This window comes from Hyla sarda, chromosome 4 (assembly GCF_029499605.1).
Source record: "Hyla sarda isolate aHylSar1 chromosome 4, aHylSar1.hap1, whole genome shotgun sequence".
NCBI lineage: Eukaryota > Metazoa > Chordata > Amphibia > Anura > Hylidae > Hyla > Hyla sarda.
Window position 1 is genome coordinate 369,831,543 of NC_079192.1, and position 24,266 is coordinate 369,855,808.

General features: G+C 45.9%; 1 protein-coding gene across 1 annotated transcript; it reads left to right on the plus strand.

The window, feature by feature from the left end:
• The first annotated feature begins 13,290 nt into the window (after window positions 1-13,290).
• Window positions 13,291-24,236, plus strand: SLC35A4 (solute carrier family 35 member A4). Its single transcript, XM_056516709.1, has 3 exons — window positions 13,291-13,449; window positions 22,668-22,763; window positions 23,560-24,236. The coding sequence occupies exons 1-3, from the start codon at window positions 13,435-13,437 to the stop codon at window positions 23,755-23,757; spliced, it is 309 nt and encodes a 102-aa protein (XP_056372684.1). The 5' UTR covers window positions 13,291-13,434; the 3' UTR covers window positions 23,758-24,236.
• The last annotated feature ends 30 nt before the right edge of the window (window positions 24,237-24,266 follow it).

The window sequence follows — 24,266 nt, forward strand, 5'->3', positions numbered from 1 at the left end:
AAAAGCCCTGTCATGGGCCACACCGCTCTGGGACCGCAATGACCCCGTCACTGCCTCTGTACACTCCTTCTTCTCGGAAATCCGAAGTGTCTTTGAGGAACCTGCCCGAGCCTCTTCTGCTGAGACTGCCCTGTTGAACCTGGTCCAGGGTAATTCTTCCGTTGGCGAGTATGCCGTACAATTCCGTACACTTGCTTCAGAATTGTCCTGGAATAATGAGGCCCTCTGCGCGACCTTCAAAAAAGGCCTATCCAGCAACATTAAAGATGTTCTGGCCGCACGAGAAATTCCTGCTAATCTACATGAACTTATTCACCTAGCCACTCGCATTGACATGCGTTTTTCTGAAAGGCGTCAGGAACTCCGCCAAGATATGGACTCTGTTCGCACGAGGCGTTTCGTCTCCTCGGCTCCTCTCTCCTCTGGTCCCCTGCAATCTGTTCCTGTGCCTCCCGCCGTGGAGGCTATGCAGGTCGACCGGTCTCGCCTGACACCTCAAGAGAGGACACGACGCCGTATGGAGAACCTCTGCCTGTACTGTGCTAGTACCGAACACTTCCTGAGGGATTGTCCTATCCGTCCTCCCCGCCTGGAAAGACGTACGCTGATTCCGCACAAAGGTGAGACAGTCCTTGATGTCTACTCTGCTTCTCCACGTCTTACTGTGCCTGTGCGGATGTCTGCTTCTGCCTTCTCCTTCTCTACAGTGGCCTTCTTGGACTCTGGTTCTGCAGGAAATTTTATTTTGGCCTCTCTCGTCAACAGGTTCAACATCCCAGTGACCAGTCTCGCCAGACCCCTCTACATCAATTGTGTAAATAATGAAAGATTGGACTGTACCATACGTTTCCGCACGGAGCCCCTTCTTATGAGCATCGGATCTCATCATGAGAGGATTGAACTTTTGGTCCTCCCCAATTGCACCTCGGAGATTCTCCTTGGACTTCCTTGGCTTCAACTTCATTCCCCAACCCTGGATTGGTCCACTGGGGAGATCAAGAGTTGGGGGTCCTCTTGTTCCAAGAACTGTCTAAAACCGGTTCCCAGTAACCCTTGCCGTAACTCTGTGGTTCCTCCAGTAACCGGTCTCCCTAAGGCCTATATGGACTTCGCGGATGTTTTCTGCAAAAAACAAGCTGAGACTCTACCTCCTCACAGGCCTTATGATTGCCCTATCGACCTCCTCCCGGGTACTACTCCACCCCGGGGCAGAATTTATCCTCTCTCTGCCCCAGAGACTCTTGCCATGTCCGAATACGTCCAGGAGAATCTAAAAAAGGGCTTTATCCGTAAATCCTCCTCTCCTGCCGGAGCCGGATTTTTCTTTGTCTCCAAAAAAGATGGCTCCCTACGTCCTTGCATTGACTACCGCGGTCTTAATAAAATCACGGTTAAGAACCGCTACCCCTTACCCCTCATCTCTGAACTCTTTGATCGCCTCCAAGGTGCCCACATCTTCACTAAATTGGACTTAAGAGGCGCCTATAACCTCATCCGCATCAGAGAGGGGGACGAGTGGAAAACGGCATTTAACACCAGAGATGGACACTTTGAGTATCTGGTCATGCCCTTTGGACTGTGCAATGCCCCTGCCGTCTTCCAAGACTTTGTCAATGAAATTTTTCGTGATCTATTATACTCCTGTGTTGTGGTATATCTGGACGATATCCTAATTTTTTCTGCCAATCTAGAAGAACACCGCCAGCATGTCCGTATGGTTCTTCAGAGACTTCGTGACAACCAACTCTATGCCAAAATTGAGAAATGTCTGTTTGAATGCCAATCTCTTCCTTTTCTAGGATATTTGGTCTCTGGCCAGGGACTACAGATGGATCCAGACAAACTCTCTGCCGTCTTAAATTGGCCACGCCCCTCCGGACTCCGTGCTATCCAACGCTTTTTGGGGTTCGCCAATTATTACAGGCAATTTATTCCACATTTTTCTACCATTGTGGCTCCTATCGTGGCTTTAACCAAGAAAAATGCTGATCCCAAGTCCTGGCCTCCTCAAGCAGAAGACTCCTTTAAACAACTCAAGTCTGCCTTTTCTTCGGCTCCCGTGCTCTCCAGACCTGACCCTTCCAAACCCTTCCTATTGGAGGTTGATGCCTCCTCAGTAGGAGCTGGAGCTGTTCTTCTACAAAAAAATCATTCCGGGCATGCTGTCACTTGTGGTTTCTTCTCTAGGACCTTCTCTCCAGCGGAGAGGAACTACTCCATCGGGGATCGAGAGCTTCTAGCCATTAAATTAGCACTTGAGGAATGGAGGCATCTGCTGGAGGGATCAAGATTTCCTGTTATTATCTACACCGACCACAAGAACCTCTCCTACCTCCAGTCGGCCCAACGGCTGAATCCTCGCCAGGCCCGGTGGTCTCTGTTTTTTGCCCGATTTAATTTTGAGATTCACTTTCGTCCTGCCGATAAGAACATTAGAGCCGATGCTCTCTCTCGTTCCTCGGATGCCTCAGAAGTTGATCTCCCTCCGCAACACATCATTCCACCTGACTGCCTGATCTCCACTTCTCCTGCCTCCATCAGGCAGACTCCTCCAGGAAAGACCTTTGTTTCTCCACGCCAACGCCTCGGAATCCTCAAATGGGGTCACTCCTCCCATCTCGCAGGTCATGCGGGCATCAAGAAATCTGTGCAACTCATCTCCCGCTTCTATTGGTGGCCGACTCTGGAGACGGATGTTGGGGACTTTGTGCGAGCCTGCACTATCTGTGCCCGGGATAAGACTCCTCGCCAGAAGCCCGCTGGTTTTCTTCATCCTCTGCCTGTCCCCGAACAGCCTTGGTCTCTGATTGGTATGGATTTTATTACTGATTTACCCCCTTCCCGTGGCAACACCGTTATTTGGGTGGTCGTTGATCGATTCTCCAAAATGGCACATTTCATTCCTCTTCCTGGTCTTCCTTCTGCGCCTCAGTTGGCTAAACAATTTTTTGTACACATTTTTCGTCTTCACGGGTTGCCTACGCAGATTGTCTCGGATAGAGGGGTCCAATTCGTGTCTAAATTCTGGAGAGCTCTCTGTAAACAACTCAAGATTAAATTAAATTTTTCCTCTGCATATCATCCCCAGTCCAATGGACAAGTAGAAAGAATTAACCAGATCCTGGGTGATTATTTGCGACATTTTGTTTCCTCCCGCCAGGATGACTGGGCAGATCTCCTTCCATGGGCCGAATTCTCGTATAACTTCAGGGTCTCTGAATCTTCCTCCAAATCCCCATTTTTCGTGGTGTACGGCCGTCACCCTCTTCCCCCCCTCCCTACCCCCTTGCCCTCTGGTCTGCCCGCTGTGGATGAAATTTCTCGTGACCTTTCCATTATATGGAGAGAGACCCAAAATTCTCTCTTACAGGCTTCTTCACGCATGAAGAGCTTCGCGGATAAGAAAAGAAGAGCTCCCCCCGTTTTTTCCCCTGGAGACAAGGTATGGCTCTCCGCTAAATATGTCCGCTTCCGTGTCCCTAGCTACAAGTTGGGACCACGCTATCTTGGTCCTTTCAAAATTTTGTGTCAAATCAATCCTGTCTCTTATAAACTTCTTCTTCCTCCTTCTCTTCGTATCCCTAATGCCTTTCACGTCTCTCTTCTCAAACCACTCATCCTCAACCGTTTTTCTCCCAAATCTGTTCCTCCCACTCCTGTTTCCGGCTCCTCGGACGTCTTCTCGGTCAAGGAGATTTTGGCTGCCAAAAAGGTCAGAGGGAAAAATTTTTTTTTAGTAGACTGGGAGGGTTGTGGTCCTGAAGAGAGATCCTGGGAACCTGAGGACAACATCCTTGACAAAAGTCTGCTCCTCAGGTTCTCAGGCTCCAAGAAGAGGGGGAGACCCAAGGGGGGGGGTACTGTTACGCCGAGCGCTCCGGGTTCCCGCTCCTCCCCGGAGCGCTCGCTTCACCTCCTCCGCTGCAGCGCTCCGGTCACGTCCTCTGACCCGGGGCGCTGCGATCCTGCTGCTAGCCGGGATGCGATTCGCGATGCGGGTAGCGCCCGCTCGCGATGCGCACCCCGGCTCCCCTACCTGACTCGCTCCCCGTCTGTTCTGTCCCGGCGCGCGCGGCCCCGCTCCCTAGGGCGCGCGCGCGCCGGGTCTCTGCGATTTAAAGGGCCACTGCGCCGCTGATTGGCGCAGTGGTTCCAATTAGGGTTATCACCTGTGCACTCCCTATATTACCTCACTTCCCTTGCACTCCCTTGCCGGATCTTGTTGCCTTAGTGCCAGTGAAAGCGTTCCTTGTGTGTCCCTTGCCAGTGTTTCCAGACCTTCTGCCGTTGCCCCTGACTACGATCCTTGCTGCCTGCCTCGACCTTCTGCTACGTCCGACCTTGCTTCTGCCTACTCCCTTGTACCGCGCCTATCTTCAGCAGCCAGAGAGGTGAGCCGTTGCTAGTGGATACGACCTGGTCACTACCGCCGCAGCAAGACCATCCCGCTTTGCGGCGGGCTCTGGTGAAAACCAGTAGTGGCTTAGAACCGGTCCACTAGCACGGTCCACGCCAATCCCTCTCTGGCACAGAGGGTCCACTACCTGCCAGCCGGCATCGTGACACTTGCTATCTATAGACTGTTTTCAATAGCTTTTGTTAAGTTCATTATATGATAAGCATCACTGTATTGTATTGAGCATGTAAGGGGTCATTGTCCGCAACAGTAGGCAGATCATTGATAGGATCCAGGGTGATATCCAATTGCTACTTGTGGGGTCAGGAAGAAGTTATCTTTCCCCTTGAGGTCTCCAGGGTTTTTCTTCACCTTCCTCTGGATACACTGAAGGTTGCTCTTCAGGTTTACACTTAACTGGACTAGACAAAGAGCTACGTTATCTTAAAGAATATTGGACCTTTAAAATTAAAATATGTGTTAAGAACAAGTAGTTTTCCCATTGGATTATCCAATGTCAGGAATGACACAGTATTGCTCTGAGCTGAACCCTTCTTCTGTCTCTACCTGTTTGTACGAACGGAAGTCAGACAAACTGGGTCTAAACCAAATAAGTATGTTATAGACAAAATCAGTACAAAGTCAGAACCAGAGACAAGAATGATAACAGGCAGGGTCAAACCAGGAGAGTATGATCAGGTCCAGATCAGAAGGAGAGTCAAAAGTCCAAGAACAAGCAAATAGTCAGGATTCAGGGAATGTTGAGCACAGAAAGCAGGTAAAGGCTTGCAAGACCAATCACGGGCACTGCAGCTGCCTGTTCAAATCTCTCGCCCTCAGGGGGTGTAAGTGCTGGCACCGCAGCTGATTGACCCGGCGCTCCCATCCTGATTAGCTGGTCAGTTACATTATGACTTGTAGCCCCGTGCCCCACAGGACTGGTCGCCAAGGGGACACAGGGATGCTTCAGGCAATGTCCTGCTGAGACCAGATGCGGCAGGTGTGGGGCCAGGTAAAGTTTTTTGGCATGTTGGGAGTTGTAGTTTTGCAAGAGCTGGTTGGAAAATACTGTTATAGGCAAATTTCCAATATTAACATACTGGCAGATTCATTGGATACTGCGCACTTGAATTATGTTTCACTGATTAGCATTGCATCATCTCACTTCCAGCAAGCAAAGATAGGGAAATTGTGAATAATGAAAACAATGTACAGTATATTAAAAAGTAGAGGTGCACCGAAATGGAAATTTGAGAACCGAAACAAAACCGAAATAAAAAAAAATGTCCGGCCGAAACCGATACCGAAAATGACTTCTCCCCGTCTTCTGGTAAAATGCAGCGCTCCGCTCATTAGATTAGATTCCCCCACATTAGATTGCCAGCTCCCCCACATTAGGTCGGGAGTTCCCCCACATTAATAGGCAGCTCCCCCACAATAGTAGGCAGCTCCCCCACATTAATAGGCAGCTCCCCAACAATAGTAGGCAGCTCCCCCACAATAGTAGGCAGCTCCCCCACATTAATAGGCAGCTCCCCAACAATAGTAGGCAGCTCCCCCACAATAGTAGCAGTTCCCCCACAATAGTAGGCAGCTCCCCCACATTAGGTCAGCATTTCCCCCACAATAGTAGGCAGGTTCCCCACAATAGTAGGCAGTGCCCCCACAATATTAGGCAGCTCCCCCCAACAATATCAGGCAGCTCCCCCCACATTTGTAGGCAGCTCCCCCCCACATTAGGTCAGCAGTTCCCCCACAATAGTAGGCAGCTTCCCCCCACCCCACAGACATACAGCTTCCAGCCATATACAGTGTATGGCTAGAGGCTGTATGTCTGTACTGCTGCCCCCACAGTGATCCGGTCACCGCTCCTCCAGCCCGGGGTCACATCTACTGCTATGGCCTATGGACCATAGCAGTAGGTGCCGGGACCGGAGGAGCGGTGACCGGAACACTGAAGAAGATGACGCGCCGCCGGTCACTTACCAGGCCCCGGCCAGCGCGCGTTCTCCTCCTCTCTATGGTTGTACGCATGGGACGTCCCATAGAGGGGGAGAAGCGAAGGACCGAAGGAGGACGCGCGCTGGCCGGGGAATGGTGAGTGACCGACGGACATCCTTATGTCCCGAAAAGATTTTTCGGGACACAGGGATGTCTGGGATAGGAATACTTCTTTTTATGTGCCCAGGCCGGCTCCCGTGTGGGGCTGACCAGAGCATATAAAAACTAATACTGTATACTAAAAACCAGGGGGCCTCCAGCTGTTGTGAAACTACAACTCCCAGCATGCCTGGACAGCCTTTGCCCCACCAGATGTTGCGCCCGGTGCGGCCGGCCCCCACTGCACCCCCCATGCTACGCCTCTGGCACTGGCATTGTTTGTAACTTGTGCTGTGGGCGGGCAGGGGAGGTGGGTCATTATCGGCAAATTTTTTGTTGTTTCAGCATTTCCCCAAAATAGTTATTTTCGGACGATATGTATCGACCGCCGATATATCAGTGCATCCCTATTAAAAAGTTTCAGAACTTTTCGTCTAAACCCTTGATATTCTAAGTTACTGGCACTATAAAGTTTTCAGTTATTGGAGATCTAGGTTCTATGTAAGTTGCAGAGCAGGCTGGTACTCGTCGTTCCTCCAGATGGAGCCAAGCCTATGTTATAGGCCAGTTTTTCCCAAAAAATTATTACAATTGTAACACTCATAAACCCCACCATCTGAGTCCATCAAGTACACCCTACTCCACGCCATCCTCCCAGCCATGCCTGTATCCACCCCCTCACCTTTAGCCCCTGAGATGTCAATTCCCGTACAGCCCCTTTCCGGTGGCAGCCATATTAGCCCACCCGAAGCTACTCCTGAGCCTCTACCTTCAGCCCTTCCTGGTCCCGCCTCTTCCAGTGTCAGCCATATTGGTACACCGGGAACTAGTCCTGGGCCTACTCCTTCGGCCCTTCCAGGTCCCGTCCCTTTCGCTGTCAGCCACATTAGCACACCCGAAGCTACTCCTGAGCCTACTCCTATGGCCCTTTCCGGCCCTGCCCCTTCCGGTGGTAGCCATATTGGTACACTCGGAACTAGTCCTAGACCTACACCCTCTGCCCTTCCTGGTCCTTCCCCTTCCGGCCCAGCCCATGGTGGCCATCTTGGTATAACTACGACACCCAACCCAGAAGGCCCTGGAGCCCCCACTCCTCTGTACCCGGTTCTTAGGACCGATGGCACATTCTACATACCACTCACCGGAAGTGCCCCCTGCATGCCTGCCTCTCTTATGCCCGTCCAAGTCAGTAATGCCACTTCCACTACAGCTCCGCCGGTGGGGTCCAGGTCCTGCCCCCTAACACTTCCGGCTTAAAAGCTACCAAGAACCACCTGCCACAGTGGACGGAAGTAGCCAGGGTACAGAAGGCCTAATGGTCACCTGGAACGCAACACCTCCAGCCCAGACCACCAAAGCCCCCACTCACCTGGGTCCTCCCCCTCTCTTCCCAATACCACCAGCAATTCAAAATACTTGGTCCCCATCCAACCCCTTTAATTTCACAATGAAACCTGGACAACCACCACAGCCACTAGTGCCCCACCCAGGCCAACTAGACCCCAACAGAGGAAGGGACCCAGGACCTTCTGGACCCCACGCTTTTGCACCCCCTGCCTACAGACACCACTTTTTTAGGCCTCCTCCTGATGTTCCCATCTACTATGTAATCTTCAGCCCCACTCAGGCCTCCACCCTGGTGGCCAGCCTGCCGGATCCCGAGAAGCAACCAATGCCGTTCTACCAGCGGATGGTGCAAATCCAGAAGATGTTTTCAGCCACATGGAGAGACCTGAAGGGACTCACAGAAGTGAAGGCCGGAGATGCATATTGGCCAATCATGGGGAAACATCTACAGGATACCAAACTGGCCAGTGACCAGTCATGGGAATCTGGTGTGGAATTCTGCGTACAACTGCAGGCATGGGCCCAAAACCAGCTAGCCGATCAGGCACCACTATTCAGGACATAACACAAGACAATATAGAATCTTTGGAGAAGTATCACCTGCGCTTGACCCAAGCCTTCCAGGATCTAGGATTCTCAACCTGGATCAAGTCACACATGCAGATGTTGTCTTCTGCTTTTGTAATGGGACTAAGGGAACCCATAAAGAAGGGGCTAAAACAGGCACGCCCCAAATACAGCTCTTTGCCTATGGAAACCCTCATCCTAGTGGTGAAGGGAATCGAATCCCAGCCTCAAAGGACCCCAAAGAAGACCCCTCCCCTCATGATAACTGTGCCTCCAACCTACGGACAAATAGGCAACACCCGTGTCTGCTACAATTGTGGATGGGCAGGACGCTTAAAAAAAGAATGTAGAACACCCAACGAGCTGGCTCACAGGGAAACCAACAACGGCCCCGGATGAATCAACCAATGGGGCAACAACACTCCAATCAGCAAAGGAGACAGCCTGCCAGACCTCCTCCTCTGCATTTATAGTTAAATGCGGGACATGTGGGGGCCGTTCCGGAACGGCAGGACATCACCCCAAAAGAGGGAATGTCCTGCTGGATCCGGGACAGTTGGGAGGTATGCATGGGGGAGATTTATCAAAACCTGTCCAGAGGAAAAGTTGTCCATAGCATCCAATTAGATTGCTTTTTTCATTCTTAACGCCTTAAGGACTCAGCCCATTTGGGCCTTAAGGACTCGGACAATTTTATTTTTACGTTTTCATTTTTTCCTCCTCGCCTTCAAAAAATCATAACTCTTTTATATTTTCATCCACAGACTAGTAAGAGGGCTTGTTTTTTGCGCGACCAGTTGTCTGTTGCAATGCCATCACTCATTTCACCATAAAATGTATGGCGCAACCCAAAAAATACTATTTGTGTGGGGAAATTAAAAAGAAAACCGCAATTTAGCAAATTTTGGAAGGTTTCATTTTCACGCCGTACAATTTACGGTAAAAACTACGTGTTCTTTATTCTTTGGGTCAGTACAATTAAAATGATATCCATGATAACATACTTTTCTATTACTGTTGCGCTTAACCCCTTAAGGACCCGGGGTTTTTCCATTTTTGCATTTTCGTTTTTCCTCCTTGCCTTTAAAAAATCATAACTCTTTCAATTTTGCACCTAAAAATCCATATGATGGCTTATTTTTTGCGCCACCAATTCTACTTTGTAATGACGTCACAGTGATTTTACCCAAAAATCTATGGCGAAACGGAAAAAAAAATCATTGTGAGACAAAATTGAAAAAAACAAAACGCTGTTTTGTAACTTTTGGGGGCTTCCATTTCTACGTAGTAAATTTTTGGGTAAAATTGACACCTTATCTTTATTCTGTAGGTCCATACAATTAAAATGATACCCTACTTATATAGGTTTGATTTTGCCATACTTCTGGATAAAATCATAACTATATGCAGGAAAATTAATACGTTTAAAATTGTCATCTTCTGACCCCTATAACTTTTTTATTTTTCCGCGTATGGGGCGGTATGACAGCTCATTTTTTGCGCCGTGATCTGAAGTTTTTAGTGGTATCATTTTTGCATTGATAGGACTTATTGAAAAAGTGACCAAAAATGCACTATTTTGGACTATTTTGGCCATTGACCGTGCGGTTTAATTAACGATATATTTTTATAATTCGGACATTTCCGCACGCGGCGATACCATATATGTTTGTTTTTATTTACACTGTGGTTTTTTTTGTGGGAAAATGGGGGTGATTCAAACTTTAATAGGGGAGGTGTTAAATGATCTTTATTCACTTTTTTTTTTGCAGTGTATATAGCTCCTATAACACTGCACACACTGATCTTTTACATCGTTCAATGGTTTCTCATAGGAAACCATTGATCAATGATTCTGCCACTTGACTGCTCATGCCTGGATCTCAGGCACTGAGCAGTCATTCGGCGATCGGACAGCGAGGAGGCAGGTAGGGATCCTCCGGCTGTCTTGTAAGCTGTTCAGGATGCCGAGATTTCGCCGCAGCTATCCCGAACAGCTCCCTGAGCTAACCGGCATGCTTTCAATTTCAACTTTGAACGCTGCATCTAAAGGGTTAATAGCGCGCAGCATCGCGATCAATGCCGCGCGCTATTAGCCACGGGTCCCGGCCATTGGCCCCACGTTATAGATCGGAAGCGGACTCATGACGTATGCGTACGTCATGGGTCCTTAACAGGTTAAAAAAAATCACAAACTGTTTAACCAAATTAGTACGTTTAAAATCCCCCTATTTTGAAGACCTATAACTTTTTCATTTTTCCATATAAGAGGCGGTATGAGGGCTCATTTTTTGCGCCATGATCTGTACTTTTTATTGATACCATATTTGCTTATATAGAACTTTTAATACTTTTATTCTAAAAATTTTTGGGAATAAAATTGGACTTTTTTTTTTTATGTTCACGCCGTTCACCGTACGGTATTAACATTTTATTTTAAGAGTTGGGATATTTACGCACGCGGCGATACCAAATATGTATATAAAATATTTTTTTTACACTTTTTGGGGGTGAAATAGGGAAAATGGGACAATTTACGTTTTTATTGGGGAGGGGATTTTTCACATTTTTTTTTTACATTTTTTTTTACACTTTAACCCCTTAACGAGGTAGGACGTATATATCGCATCATATCGCGTCGGTCCCGGCGCTCAGCAACGGCCGGGACCTGCGGCTAATACCACACATCGCCGATCGCGGCGATGTGCGGTATTAACCCTTTAGAAGCGGCGGTCAAAGCTGACCGCCGCTTCTAAAGCGAAAGTGACCCGGCTGCTCAGTCGGGCTGTTCGGGACCGCCGCGGTGAAATCGCGGCGTCCCGAACAGCTGACAGGACACCGGGAGGGCCCTTACCTGCCTCCTCGGTGTCCGATCGGCAAATGACTGCTCCGTGCCTGAGATCCAGGCAGGAGCAGTCAAGCGCCGATAACACTGATCACAGGCGTGTTAATACACGCCTGTGATCTGTGTAAAAGATCAGTGTGTGCAGTGTTATAGGTCCCTATGGGACCTATAACACTGCAAAAAAATGTTAAAAAAAAGTGTTAATAAAAGTCATTTAACCCCTTCCCTAATAAAAGTTTGAATCACCCCCCTTTTCCCATAAAAAAAATAAAACAGTGTAAAAAAAATAAAAATAAACATACGTGGTATCACCGCGTGCATAAATGTCCGAACTATAAAAATATATCATTAATTAAACCGCACGGTCAATTGCGTACTTGCAAAAAAATTCCAAAGTCAAAAAAAGCGCATTTTTGGTCACTTTTTATACCATTAAAAAATGAATAAAAAGTGATCAAAAAGTCCAATCAAAACAAAAATCATACCGATAAAAACTTCAGATCACGTCGCAAAAAATTAGTCCTCATACCGCCCCATACGTGGAAAAATAAAAAAGTTATAGGGGTCAGAAGATGACATTTTTAAACGTATAAATTTTCCTGCATGTAGTTATGATTTTTTCCAGAAGTGCGACAAAATCAAACCTATATAAGTAGGGTATCATTTTAACCATATGGACCTACAGAATAATGATAAGGTGTCATTTTTACAGTAATATGCACTGCGTAGAAACGGAAGCCCCCAAAAGTTACAAAATGGCGTTTTTTCTTCGATTTTGTCGCACAATGATTTTTTTTTTCCGTTTCGCCGTGCATTTTTGGGTAAAATGACTAATGTCACTGCAAAGTAGAATTGGTGACGCAAAAAATAAGCCATAATATGGATTTTTAGGTGGAAAATTGAAAGGGTTATGATTTTTAAAAGGTAAGGAGGAAAAAACGAAAGTGCCAAAACGGAAAAACCCTGAGTCCTTAAGGGGTTAATAGTCCCCATAGGGGACTATTTATAGCAATCATTCGACCGATAAGATGACCGATAATACTGATCCGTGCTATGTCCTATGCATAGCACTGAACAGTATTATCGGTCATCTTCTGCTTTGGTCTGCTCGATCGCAGACCAGAGCAGAAGACCTGTGGAAGGCAGCAGAGGCAGGTGAGGGGACCTTTGGCTGCCATGCCAGATGATCGGTTCGCCGCGGCAGCGCTGCGGGAGATCCGATCATCCATTTTAGTGACCGCGATGCTGCAGATACTGTGATCTGTATTGATCACGGCATATGATGTGTTAATGGCAGACATCCGCGCAATCGCGGATGTCCGCCATTACGGGCAGGTCCCTGGCTGCTATCAGCAGCCGGGACCTGCTGCGCATGACCCGAGCATCGCTGCGATGCTCGCGGTTATGCATAGGGCGTAAGTGTACTTCCTGGTGCGTTAAGTACCACCTCACCAGGACGTACATTTATGTACTGCGTTGTTAGGGGGTTAACAATGGAGAAAAAGTGAAAAATTGTCCGTTTCTGGTACTGGTACTTCTGGATGGTGAAGGAAAGGAACTCAGATATATTACTTTAAAACTAGTTTATTTTGACAGATACACAGACAACGCGTTTCAGGTCCGTATTGGATCCTTGGTCAGGCAAGGTGTTTCATTCTTAACAAGGCATCTGCAAAATGAAAGAAGTGATTTGATTGGTTGCTATGGGCAACTTTGCCTCTGCACAGGTTTTGATAAATCTCCCCATGTCACAAAGCTCACTTGACTCCAATGGCCTCCAGTCACATGACCTCAATCTAATAGAAAAACGTGAAACCTACAGCAAATTTGCAAAAAGAAGCTACATGCTTTTCAAATCCGCTACATCTGAACAGAGCCTTGCATGGCCGGCACTGTATATGGGGCACTCTGCCAGTCTGTAAACCATCCCTAAGCAACACTGTTTTTCATGAAGTTTTCAGCTCTGATGACTGTGTTCCTGATCACAACTCCCTGACAGACTCCTCCTTCCTCCCTGTTCAGAACACTGCACGTGCTGCGGCTTCACGAGTCACGTGGGACAGCGACCAGGAAAAGCAAACGATGCCGGATGCGAGGATCATACCACGTTTAGGAAGCTCCTGAGAGCGCCGAGTAGCCGGTCGCTAGATCGTCAGTGCGCTTGCGCTGGCCGGACAAGATGGCGGACGACAAGGTTAGTGTTGGCAGAGTGGCATGGGGGCGCAGGGGTTGAGTAGGATTCGTATTTTTCCTGCTTCTCCCTGATATTTGGGCTATGTTAGGATTGGCAGGGCCGATATAATTGGGAAATTCAGTTGTTTTAGGAGTTGACTGACTTTGTGACACTTTCCCTCCTACGGGCGGCGCTGTACAGATGGGGCCATCCTCCTACGGACTCAACAGGTGACCCTGAACTGAGGCCGGGCACTTGCTGCGCCTTTTTAAGGGATAATTGTAGGAGAAAAAGCGCAGTAGCCCTCAGCCCTGTGTGTATGGACACGTGACATTGACTGTGCTTTTCACAATTTTTTTCAAAGTTTTCTGTCCAGTAGGTGGCGATGAACAATGACTGACTGATTTGCTGTTTGTACTCTCTACAAATATGACACCCTGCAGTGTTCTACAAGCAGTGCTTCTCCAGCTGTTGCATAACTACAACTCCCAGCCTTTGGCTGTCTGGGCATGCTGGGAGTTGTAGTTTTGCACTAGGTTAACCCCTTAAGGACTCAGGGTTTTTCCGTTTTTGCACTTTCGTTTTTTCCTCCTTACCTTTTAAAAATCATAACCCTTTCAATTTTCCACCTAAAAATCCATATTATGGCTTGTTTTTTGCGTCGTCAATTCTACTTTGCAGTGACATTAGTCATTTTACCCAAAAATGCACGGCGAAACGGAAAAAAAAATCATTGTGCGACAAAATCAAAAAATAACTTTTGGGGGCTTCCGTTTCTATGCAGTGCATATTTCGGTAAAAATGACACCTTATCATTATTCTGTAGGTCCATACGGTTAAAATGATACCCTACTTATATAGGTTTGATTTTGTCGTACTTCCGGAAAAAATCATAACTACATGCAGGAAAATTTATACGTTTAAAATTGTCATCTTCTGACCCCTATAACTTTTTTATTTTTCCACGTACAGGGCAGTATGCGGACTAATTTTTTGCGCCATGATCTGAAGTTTTTATCAGTATGATTTTTGTTTTGATCGGACTTTTTGATCACTTTTTATTCATTTTTTAATGGTATAAAAAGTGACCAAAAATGCGCTTTTTTTACTTTGGAATTTTTTTGTGCGTGCGCCATTGACCGTGTGGTTTAATTAACGATATATTTTTATAGTTCTGACATTTACGCACGCGGCGATACCACATATGTTTTAATTTTTTTATACACTGTTTTTTATTTTTTTTATGGGAAAAGGGGGGTGATTCAAACATTTTTCTTTGCAGTGTTATAGGTCCCATAGGGACCTATAACACTGCACACACTGATCTCTCATGCTGATCACTGGCGTGTATTAACAAGCCTGTGATCAGTGTTATCGGCGCTTGACTGCTCCTGCCTGGATCTCAGGCACGGAGCAGTCATTCGCCGATCGGACACCGAGGAGGCAGGTAAGGGCCCTCCCGGTGTCCTGCCAGCTGTTCGGGACGCCGCGATTTCACCGCGGCGGTCCCGAACAGCCCGACTGAGCAGCCGGATCACTTTCGCTGTAGAAGCAGCGGTCAGCTTTGACAGCCGCTTCTAAAGGGTTAATACCACACATCGCCGCGATCGGCGATGTGTGGTATTAGCCGCGGGTCCCGGCCGTTGATGAGCGCCGGGACCGACGCGATATGATGCGGTATCGCGGCACGATCCAGCTTCATATCGCGGGAGGCGGCGCAGGACGTAAATATACGTCCTGCGTCATTAAGGGGTTAAAGACTAATGAAGTAATGCCTATTACAGTGCTTGCCAACGAGGGTGTCTCCAGCTATTGCAAAACTACAACTCCCAGCCTTTGGCTGTCTGGGCATGCTGGGAGTTGTAGTTTTGCACTAGGTTAAAGACTAATGAAGTAATGTCTATTACAGAGCTTGCCAACTAGGGTGTCTCCAGCTATTGCAAAACTACAACTCCCAGCTTGCCTGGACAGCCTTTTGCTGTCCAGGCATGCTGGGAGTTGTAGTCTTGTAATGGCTGGAGGCACCCATGTTGGCAAGCTCTGTAATAGGCGCCTATGATTATAGGGTATGTCTATCAGAAAAATCCAGTGTAGAATCTGCACCAGAAATCTGAGGCTTACACGAAACACATTAATAAGTGATAGGTTATGTTCCCCCGTTTGAAAAAAAAAAAAAATCTAACTACATGCACGAGAATCTCCTCCCCCAATAAAAATGTAAATTGTCTTTTTCCCATTTTGACCCCCAAAAAAGCATTAAAAAAAATAATAAAATGACAATGCGGTTTAATTAACAACAATATATTTTTATAGTTTGGACATTTACACACGCAGCGTTACCAAATATGTTAATTTAAAAAAAAAAATTATTCTTTTTGGGGGCATAATGGGAAAAAGAGACGATTTACATTTTTATTGCTGGAGGAGATTTTTCATTGTTCACATTTTTATATTTATTTACACTTTTTATGTCCCCATAGAGAACTATTTATAGCAATCGTAAGATTGCTAATACTATTCAGTGCTATGCATATGCATAGCTTTGATTAGTGTTATCGGTGATCTTCTGCTCGATCTCAGACCAGAGCAGAAGACCCCGGGAGATGGCCGGAGGCAGGTAAGGGGACCTCCAGTCGCCATGTTGAATGATTGGACCCCCGCAGCAGTGCCGCAGGCGATCCGATCATCCATTTTAATGCCCGCATTGCCGCAGATGCCGTGATCTGTATTGATCATGGTATCCTAGGGGGTTAATGGCGGACATGAGCGCGATCGCCATTACCTGTGGGTCCCTGGCTGCTGATAGCAGTCGGGACCCTCTGTGCATGATGCGAGCACCACTCAGTTCCTCACGTCATGTACAGGACATAAATGTACGTCCTGGTGTGTGAAAGTACAAGGGCACCAGGACGTACATTTACATCATGTCGTTAAGGGGTTGAAAAGGTCTCAGAAAAGTCATGTGGTTGCTATGGGCAACGGCACCAATTTTCCTCTGGTTTTGCAGTTTAGGAGATGCAATCGGTATTTTCCTGAAATACCGGAGTACAGCTCTTGAGCATCTTTGGTGCAAGGTTGTTTTTTAATAGACAACCCTTTTAAAGGGGGTAGGCCCATGTAGAATTTCTTTCCCCTATCCAAAGGATAAGGGATAAGTGTCTGATCACGAGGGTCCAAGCTCTGGGAACCCCCAGCGATGCCCTCAGCTCTAGGTTCAGCCTCTGTACATGGGTGCTAATCCTCTGGTGCAGAAACGGCTAGAACAGGGTAGAAGAAGACATGGTAGCTTGGGGTCATTATTGGCCTGCAGTCTATCTCTATTCTCTATCTGCAGAATATCTTATACTACTACTTACATTTCTGGATATATGTACACTTTTGTTTTGGTTTTTACTTATTTTAATTTATTTGTACTACCTGAGCTCAGTTTAGCAGAAAACCTGTGATCGGGGAGTTCCCTGTTGCCCTCCCGTGCTTAATAACTTCCGATCGCATTGGGTCTCAGAAGTGAAACCTGGTGCGATCAATCCCTCAGCCCCTGTTCTACAACCCCCATCATGGAACAGACTCTGTTCCATGATGGGGGTAGTACTACAAACACTAGTATAGCCTCCCCAGCTGTCTGCAGACTCTGTTCCATGATGGGGGTAGTAGTACAAACACTAGTATAGCCTCCCCAGCCACCTGCAGACTCCTGCAGCCAGGGAATTACTACTCCCATCATGGAAACAAGTTTGTTCCATGATGGGAGTAGTAATAGTCCCTAAACATTGCAGGAGTCTGTCACCTCTTCTGAGCATGCTCAGAAGTAATAACGGATATTATAAACTGGGTGCAAAGGGATGACATAAAGGCTCATCCGTTTGCCATAGACTTCAATGTTAAAAATAACGGCCGTTAATTTATACGTTTCTTGTGCTGTTATTTCTTCTCTCACAACTAACGGCCGTTATTCATGACGGGATATAATGGGTATTAAAGGATAATCAAAAAATCCCATGGACTTTAATGGGATTTTGTAACGGAAGTTTAACATGCTTTTTTTTTTTTTTTTTTTTAAAGATTTTCTAATGGATGTTTCTGACAGATCTTTTAACGGATGAATTTTATAGTGTGAAAGCTGCCCATTTATCTATATTTTTTAGGTATCTGTCATCCAAAAGTTATTTGGCCGACCGCTATCTGTGCCTATACCTACATAGACATGCTCAGCCTGGCCTAGTGTGGGTATATTGAATGGAGAGAGGATGAATGGCTCCGTCTGACACCCCGGTTTTAGGTGATCACCCAGAAAACTAAAGGATAAAACATGCCTGCGTGGAGAGGCCCCCATTTATATTAGTTGGCCAATAATAGGGGTGCTCCAGAGAATATCTTTATTTTATTTTGGTTTTCATTTCTTTAATACTTAAAAAAAATATATATAATTTTTTGTTATACACTTTTTTACATTGAGTGGCATCACTAAGAGCCAACATGTGTCCTGGTCCCAGCGTGGTTACTAACACAGGAGCATTAGCAATAGAGAGGCCTATTGTACTGTATATTAGAATGCATTTAAGCAGAATATACAATACTCTGGATGAAGCTCTGTCAGTATTAGGTGTTAGGTTACCAGAATTGTATACTGTAACGATCATCAGCTTATTGATGTTGAGAGCAGCTAGCGGGCGCACAGAGCTCTGCGGGCCGTCATGGAGCGGAGCCGGACTTGATCACAATCTGGTGATGTAATGGACGTGCTCTGATTTCCCCATCTGCTTTTCTTCTGTGTTTTCACAGAGATAATACATAAGCCGGTTGATGGGGATTTTATACTCTGCTCTACATGTAACCACTTTACTATAGCCTGCACCCACCAGACTAGGATTTAGGATGGCATAGTGCTCTGACAAGTGTAAACACATATGGGTCTAATCCAGTATCTCCCAACTAGGGCGCCTCCAGCTGTTGCAAAACTACAACTTAAGGCTGTCCGGGCATGCTGGGAGTTGTAGTTTTGCAACAGCTGGAGGAGCCCTGGTTGGGAAACACAGGTCTAATCCATATCGCATATGAGCTGTAAAGTAGCCGCATTTTAATATCAATTCTTGTCCATATTTGTGCATCGGAGGTGAGTTTGCCTTTAAGTGAAGTGAACAGAGATTTAAATTGTATTTGCCTTATTGTTGTATTACAAAACCGAATATAGGGCAATCCTCCCCCTTCTATACTTTTATTATTGAAATTGTTCACTTTTTGGCAGAAGTTCTGCACAAAAATAGGTCAGGTTAGCAACAATTGCCCTGCAAATCCATCAACAGAATACAAGCCATCGGTCTCTTCTCTCTTTCAACTCTGTATTAGAAAATCGGTTTTGTGTACTGTTCCTATATATAGAAATGTGGATCTAGAATTAATAATACAGATTTTAATGCATCCACGTGTGATTTCTATTAGTGCTGGGTGGTATACCGGTTCATACCGAATACCGGTGTGTGTTTTCTTTACGATATGAATTTTTCCCAACGCAATACCGTTTCCATAGCAACCAACTCCAACACGTGATGGCGTACAGAAACGTTCGGCCACACAGCGTCTCTGGGAAGTGTAGTCCGAGCCACACTGACTGTGAGGAGCTGGGAGGGGACTACAACTCCCGACGGGCTCGGGAAACTCGAGCAGAACTACGGAGACATGGAGGAGAGTTACCTGGCGGCCGTGGTGAGGACCCCCGACCACCTGACACTATACTAAGGACCCACTCCTGAAATACCGTTAAATACAGTGAAACCGCCATAATTTACAAAAATACCGTGATATACATTTTTGGTCATACCGCCCAGCACTAATTTCTATTATACCTTAAGACAAGGTTGGACTAGTTATACCAGTTCAGGAGCCAATTTTACAGTTTATGCAAATTCTGCAACATGTTAGGACTTTTTATAATTTTGCTCTAGCAGTCGCAGAGAGAATCTGTGTATAGCCCCAGCCTTATAGCATTCCTAATAGGGATGTCCCGATACCATTTTTTTAAGACAGAGTACGAGTACCGATACTTTAATTCTAGTACTCGCCGATACCAAGTACGAATACTTTTATATTAAAGGCAATATCACAGCAGGGTGACCCGGTTTCTGGTGCTGCTTACCGTGCTGATATGTGGATATATGTGGCAGCGGTAGAAACCGGGTCACCTGCTGTAAGATTGACTTTAATAGTAGGTAGTAGACCCTTGTAGGTAGTATGGATAGTTGCAGCCCCCATGTAGACCGCAGCCCCCCCCCCCCCGTGTAGACAGTGCCCCCTTGTAAACAGTGCCCTCTTGTAAACAGCAGCAGCCCCCCTTGTAAACAGCAGGCCCCCCCTTGTAGACAGTGCCCTCTTGTAAACAGCAGGCCCTCACCCCCTTGTAGACAGTGCCCCCTTGTAAACAGCAGCAGCCCCCCCTGTACACAGTGCCCCCTTGTAAACAGCAGCAGCAGCCCCTCCCCCCGTAGTTGCTCACCTGCAGTTGACGCCCCGCTGCCCGCATCCACGTTCTGCCATCAGAATCATAGCCTCCTATGGAGGAGCATGTGACATACACGTCACTCCTCCTTCCTCCGTAGCGTTACGCTAGGCACAGGGGAGGAGGTGGAGTGACGTGTGTGTCACATGTTCCTCCATAGGACGCCATGATGTGGATGGCAGAACGGGGATGCGGCCGCAGTGCAGCAGATATCGGCCTTGGTATCGGGGACATAAAACGAGTCCCCGATACCATGAAAATGCCGGGTATCGGCACAGATACTAGTATCGGTATCGGGACATCCCTATTTCCTAAGCTTTATATGCTCAGTCATATATTATAGCGAATGCTTAAAAGGTATGAAACTATTCTCCAATAATTCTCCACATCTGAAGTATCTTATTTGCATTGTATCAGATGGTATTTTTCTTGTATTTAAGGGCTCGTTCAAACTGCCATCGAGCTTCGTTATATGGACTTCCGTCAGCAACGGATCCCTGACAAATCCCATTCAAGTCAATGGGATCTGTCAGGACTCTCCGCAGTCAGTTGTGCTCCGACCTGTTTTGGGGCTGTTCAGCGCAAAAATAAGAGCTGAATTGACCCAGGACGGGACGGAGCACAACAGCAATGTGGATCTAGCCTTAGATTTCTTCTTTGCTTTCTGCATCTTTTAGTGTTCTTAGATGTTTAAGGGTTTGTTTATGGCCCAGTCGATGAAGTCTATATAGTTGCTGTCCTTCAACAGTTATATCCTGATCTGTATGAGGAATCTAATGATTCCTCCTAAGGCTGGGTTCACACTGCGGAATCTCTGGGCAGAATTTCTGCCAGAGATCGAGCCAGCGGCACTAGGACTGCTTTGCCATCTCCATAGATGGCAATGCATTTCTGAGTAGATCTCCAAAAAGATACACCCAGAAATACATTGCCGTCTATGGGGGCAGCATTGCAATTTGCTCGGTCCTAGCGCCACCTGCAGGATCTCCTGCAGAAATTCCACCCAAAAAATCTGCAGTGTGAACCCAGCCTAAAATTCCCCGAAGGCGGGCAGGGCAATGCATTTTCGGTTTCGGCTTTTGGCCAGGCACTGCTTAAATTTTTGGTTTACGACCAAAATTTCCTTTTCGAAGCATCCCTAATATAAATGGGTATCATTTTAATTGTATTTACCTACAGAGTAAAGATAATTTATCACTTACCATAAAGTGCACTGTGTAAAAACCAAACCCTCCAAAAGTTGTAAAATATTATTTTTTTATTTTTATAAATTTCCGCCCACAAATAATAATTTTATGGTTGTGTTGTATATTTTATGGTAAAATGAAAGATTTCATTACAAAGTACAATTGTTCATGCAAAAAAAAAAACAAGACATATGGGTCTGGAGGTGAAAAAAAGTAAGAGTTATGGATTTTAAAAGGAGAGGAGGAAACAACGAAAATGCAAAAATGAAAATTGGCCTGATCCTAGACATCTTATCCCCTATCCAAAGGATAGGGCATAAGATGTCTGAACGCTGGGGACCCCCGCTGTCTCCCTGCTGCACCCAGCGTTCGTTTAGAGCGTTTGGCGCAGCCCTTGAGGTTGGTGACGACGTCACGCCCAAACACCCTTAATGCAAGTCTATGGGAGGGGCCATGGTGGCGTACCCCATTAAGCTTACAAAAACTTATTTTTAAAGTGTTAAAATAAAACAAACCTATATAAATTGGAAATTAATTGAATTAAAGTGCCCCCAAAATTTGCAAAACTGTTTATTTTATTTTATTTTTTTTGCAATTTTGCCCTACTGTAGATTTTGTGATAAAAATGAGTGATTAGCATTTTAAAGTACTACTGGTGGCACAAAAAAACAAGCCCTTAAAGTGTACCCATCAGACCCAACAAAAAACATTTTTTTTTAAATATATCACTCAGTACCTAATCCTAACCATGTACAACTTATTTTTGTGTCTCGCCCCTTTTTTTTAAAACTTTTAATTTAGCTCACTAGTCTGAATTCCTCTCAAAGGTAGGGGCGTGGCCTCACTGTGCAGGTCTCCGCCCCCTTCCTCAGTATGCTGTCTGCTCACATCTCCCCTAGCATTAGCAAAACTACAACTCCCAGCTTGTGCTCACTGACAGTAGCCGGACACAAGCTGACAGTGGGAGGATTTTTCCTCCAGGTGTGAGCCCTGCGCTCACAGCTGTCAATCAAGGAAGTGTGTCCATGACATAGGTGATGACGCATGGACACAGCAGGACTAGTATGTGTCCAAGCAGGCAGGGGGGGGGGCAGTTTGACTGGCTTTTTCAGTATGAAATACAAAAAATTTTGTAATGAAAGCAATTGCAAAACCTATTGGTTATACATGCTTACATTTTTGTATTTGACAGTGCTCATGTAAATGTGTTGTCTGTAGGTTATTAATTGAAAGCGTTATGCTTGGTGAAGGCGGGGAGGAAAAAAAAACAAGGAAAACTACAAGAAATGTTCTTAAGGGGTTATATTTCCGGTTCAAAAACAGAATGAAAATCCAATCTTCCACAAAGATCTGTGCCTACACACTTCCCCCACCCTTCAGCCTCAAAAAAAGATTGTATGAGTGAGGTTTGGGGGGGGGAGACATGGCTGATTGTATTTTAATGTGAAATAAAATTGGATTAATGAAAAGAAACAAATTAAGGAATGAATTATGAACACTTTTATTTTGTATGTTTATTGGTCCTATAGTTTTATAACTTGTATCTATATTTCTGCCAGGGCTCCCCAAAACTAAAGGACCTTGCTTTTCTCAAAGATCAGCTAGAATCCCTGCAACGTAAACTGGAGACCGAAGTGAAGGCCGGAGTAACTCAGGTAATGTTTTAGCTAATGGTCTTTTATTACTTTACTGATGACAGCTCTGAGAAGGTAGTAAAGTAGTTCAGTGTGCAGACAGTGTTCTGGAAGCTTAGGGAACGATTCATGGAAAGGTATTTGATGGGTAATATTGATGCCACATGTATATATTGTTTGGTAATGAAGTGGTTTAAGATGCTGCCTTTGTCACAACATTCTTTTTCTGTTCTATTCACCATAGGACTGAGCAAGTTTGCAAGTCAGGATAGTACTGGATCTCCTTATAAGACATTTAAAGGGGTACTCCACCCCTAGACATCTAATCCCCTATCCAAAGGATAGGGAATAAGATGTCTGACCGCAGGGGTCCCGCAGCTGGGACACCCTGCGATCTCTGTGCAGCACCCGGCGTTTGTTTTGGACGCTGGGTGCGGGCTGCGGGGGTCGTGATGTCATGGCCATGCCCCTTGTGACATCACACCATGCCCCCTCAATGAAAGTCTCCCATAGACTTGCATTGAGGTGGTGTTCCGAACGCTGGGGCAGCGGAGTACCCCTTTAAGGTTAAATTATGTGATGAGTTATTATAACTAAAGCCACATCCATCCATACCTTTCAAGTTAGTGGTTGACCATGTAATACATAGATGGCTGTATTCTGCCATTAGTCTCCTGTTTTATTCTTTTAATCTGATTCATAATCTAGTTCATGATAAATATAAATCAGGGCTTGTAAATATTTAACAATAACTCAGTCTAGGTTCAGCAATGTTGAATACGTGAAAAATAAACTTCAGTTGTTTGTCTCTTTATAGGAAGGCACTTTTCTGAGCTCTCCATTTCTCAAGGGATTCCTAGCTGGCTATATCGTTTCCAAACTCAGGGCTTCTGCTTTTCTTGGCTTTGTGGTAGGAACTTGCACCGGAATATATGCTGCCCAAGCCTATGCCGTACCCAATGTGGAGAAGACGATCAAGGACTACCTTAGTTCTTTAAGAAAAGGGCCGGATTAGACTGGAATCAAGTGCTGACCCTCCATTACTCGCTTCCTCAATGCTTTAAGTGCTTTATTGAAACTATTCATTGTATGGGATACTTGAGAATTGTACACTGCTGCAGTGTGTGCAGTTGTCTCATCTGGATCTGCACTAGGTAGTAGACTTAGCTCAGCAGATATATCACTCTGCTAAGTGCTTTCCTCCATTTCTTGTCCATATTTAATGCTTGTTTTGGATAAAATGTTACAGAGCCATGGCGAAAGGCAATGAAATTTCACAATTGATCGGCACGCACAACTTTTGCCAGGCAAGCAGTTTCTGACACTCATCCTTTTACTTTTGTGGCTTGGATCCTCCTATATATCATACAAATGGCTTTTATTTAGCAGAGATATTACCTGACATGTATTGTTAGCTCTCAAGACTTCTGTACCTTCAGATTTGCACATACACATTTTAATATGTATATAAATAAATGAAATATGATGCCAGCTAAGGAACTCTCTGCATAGCTGCCTTTTATA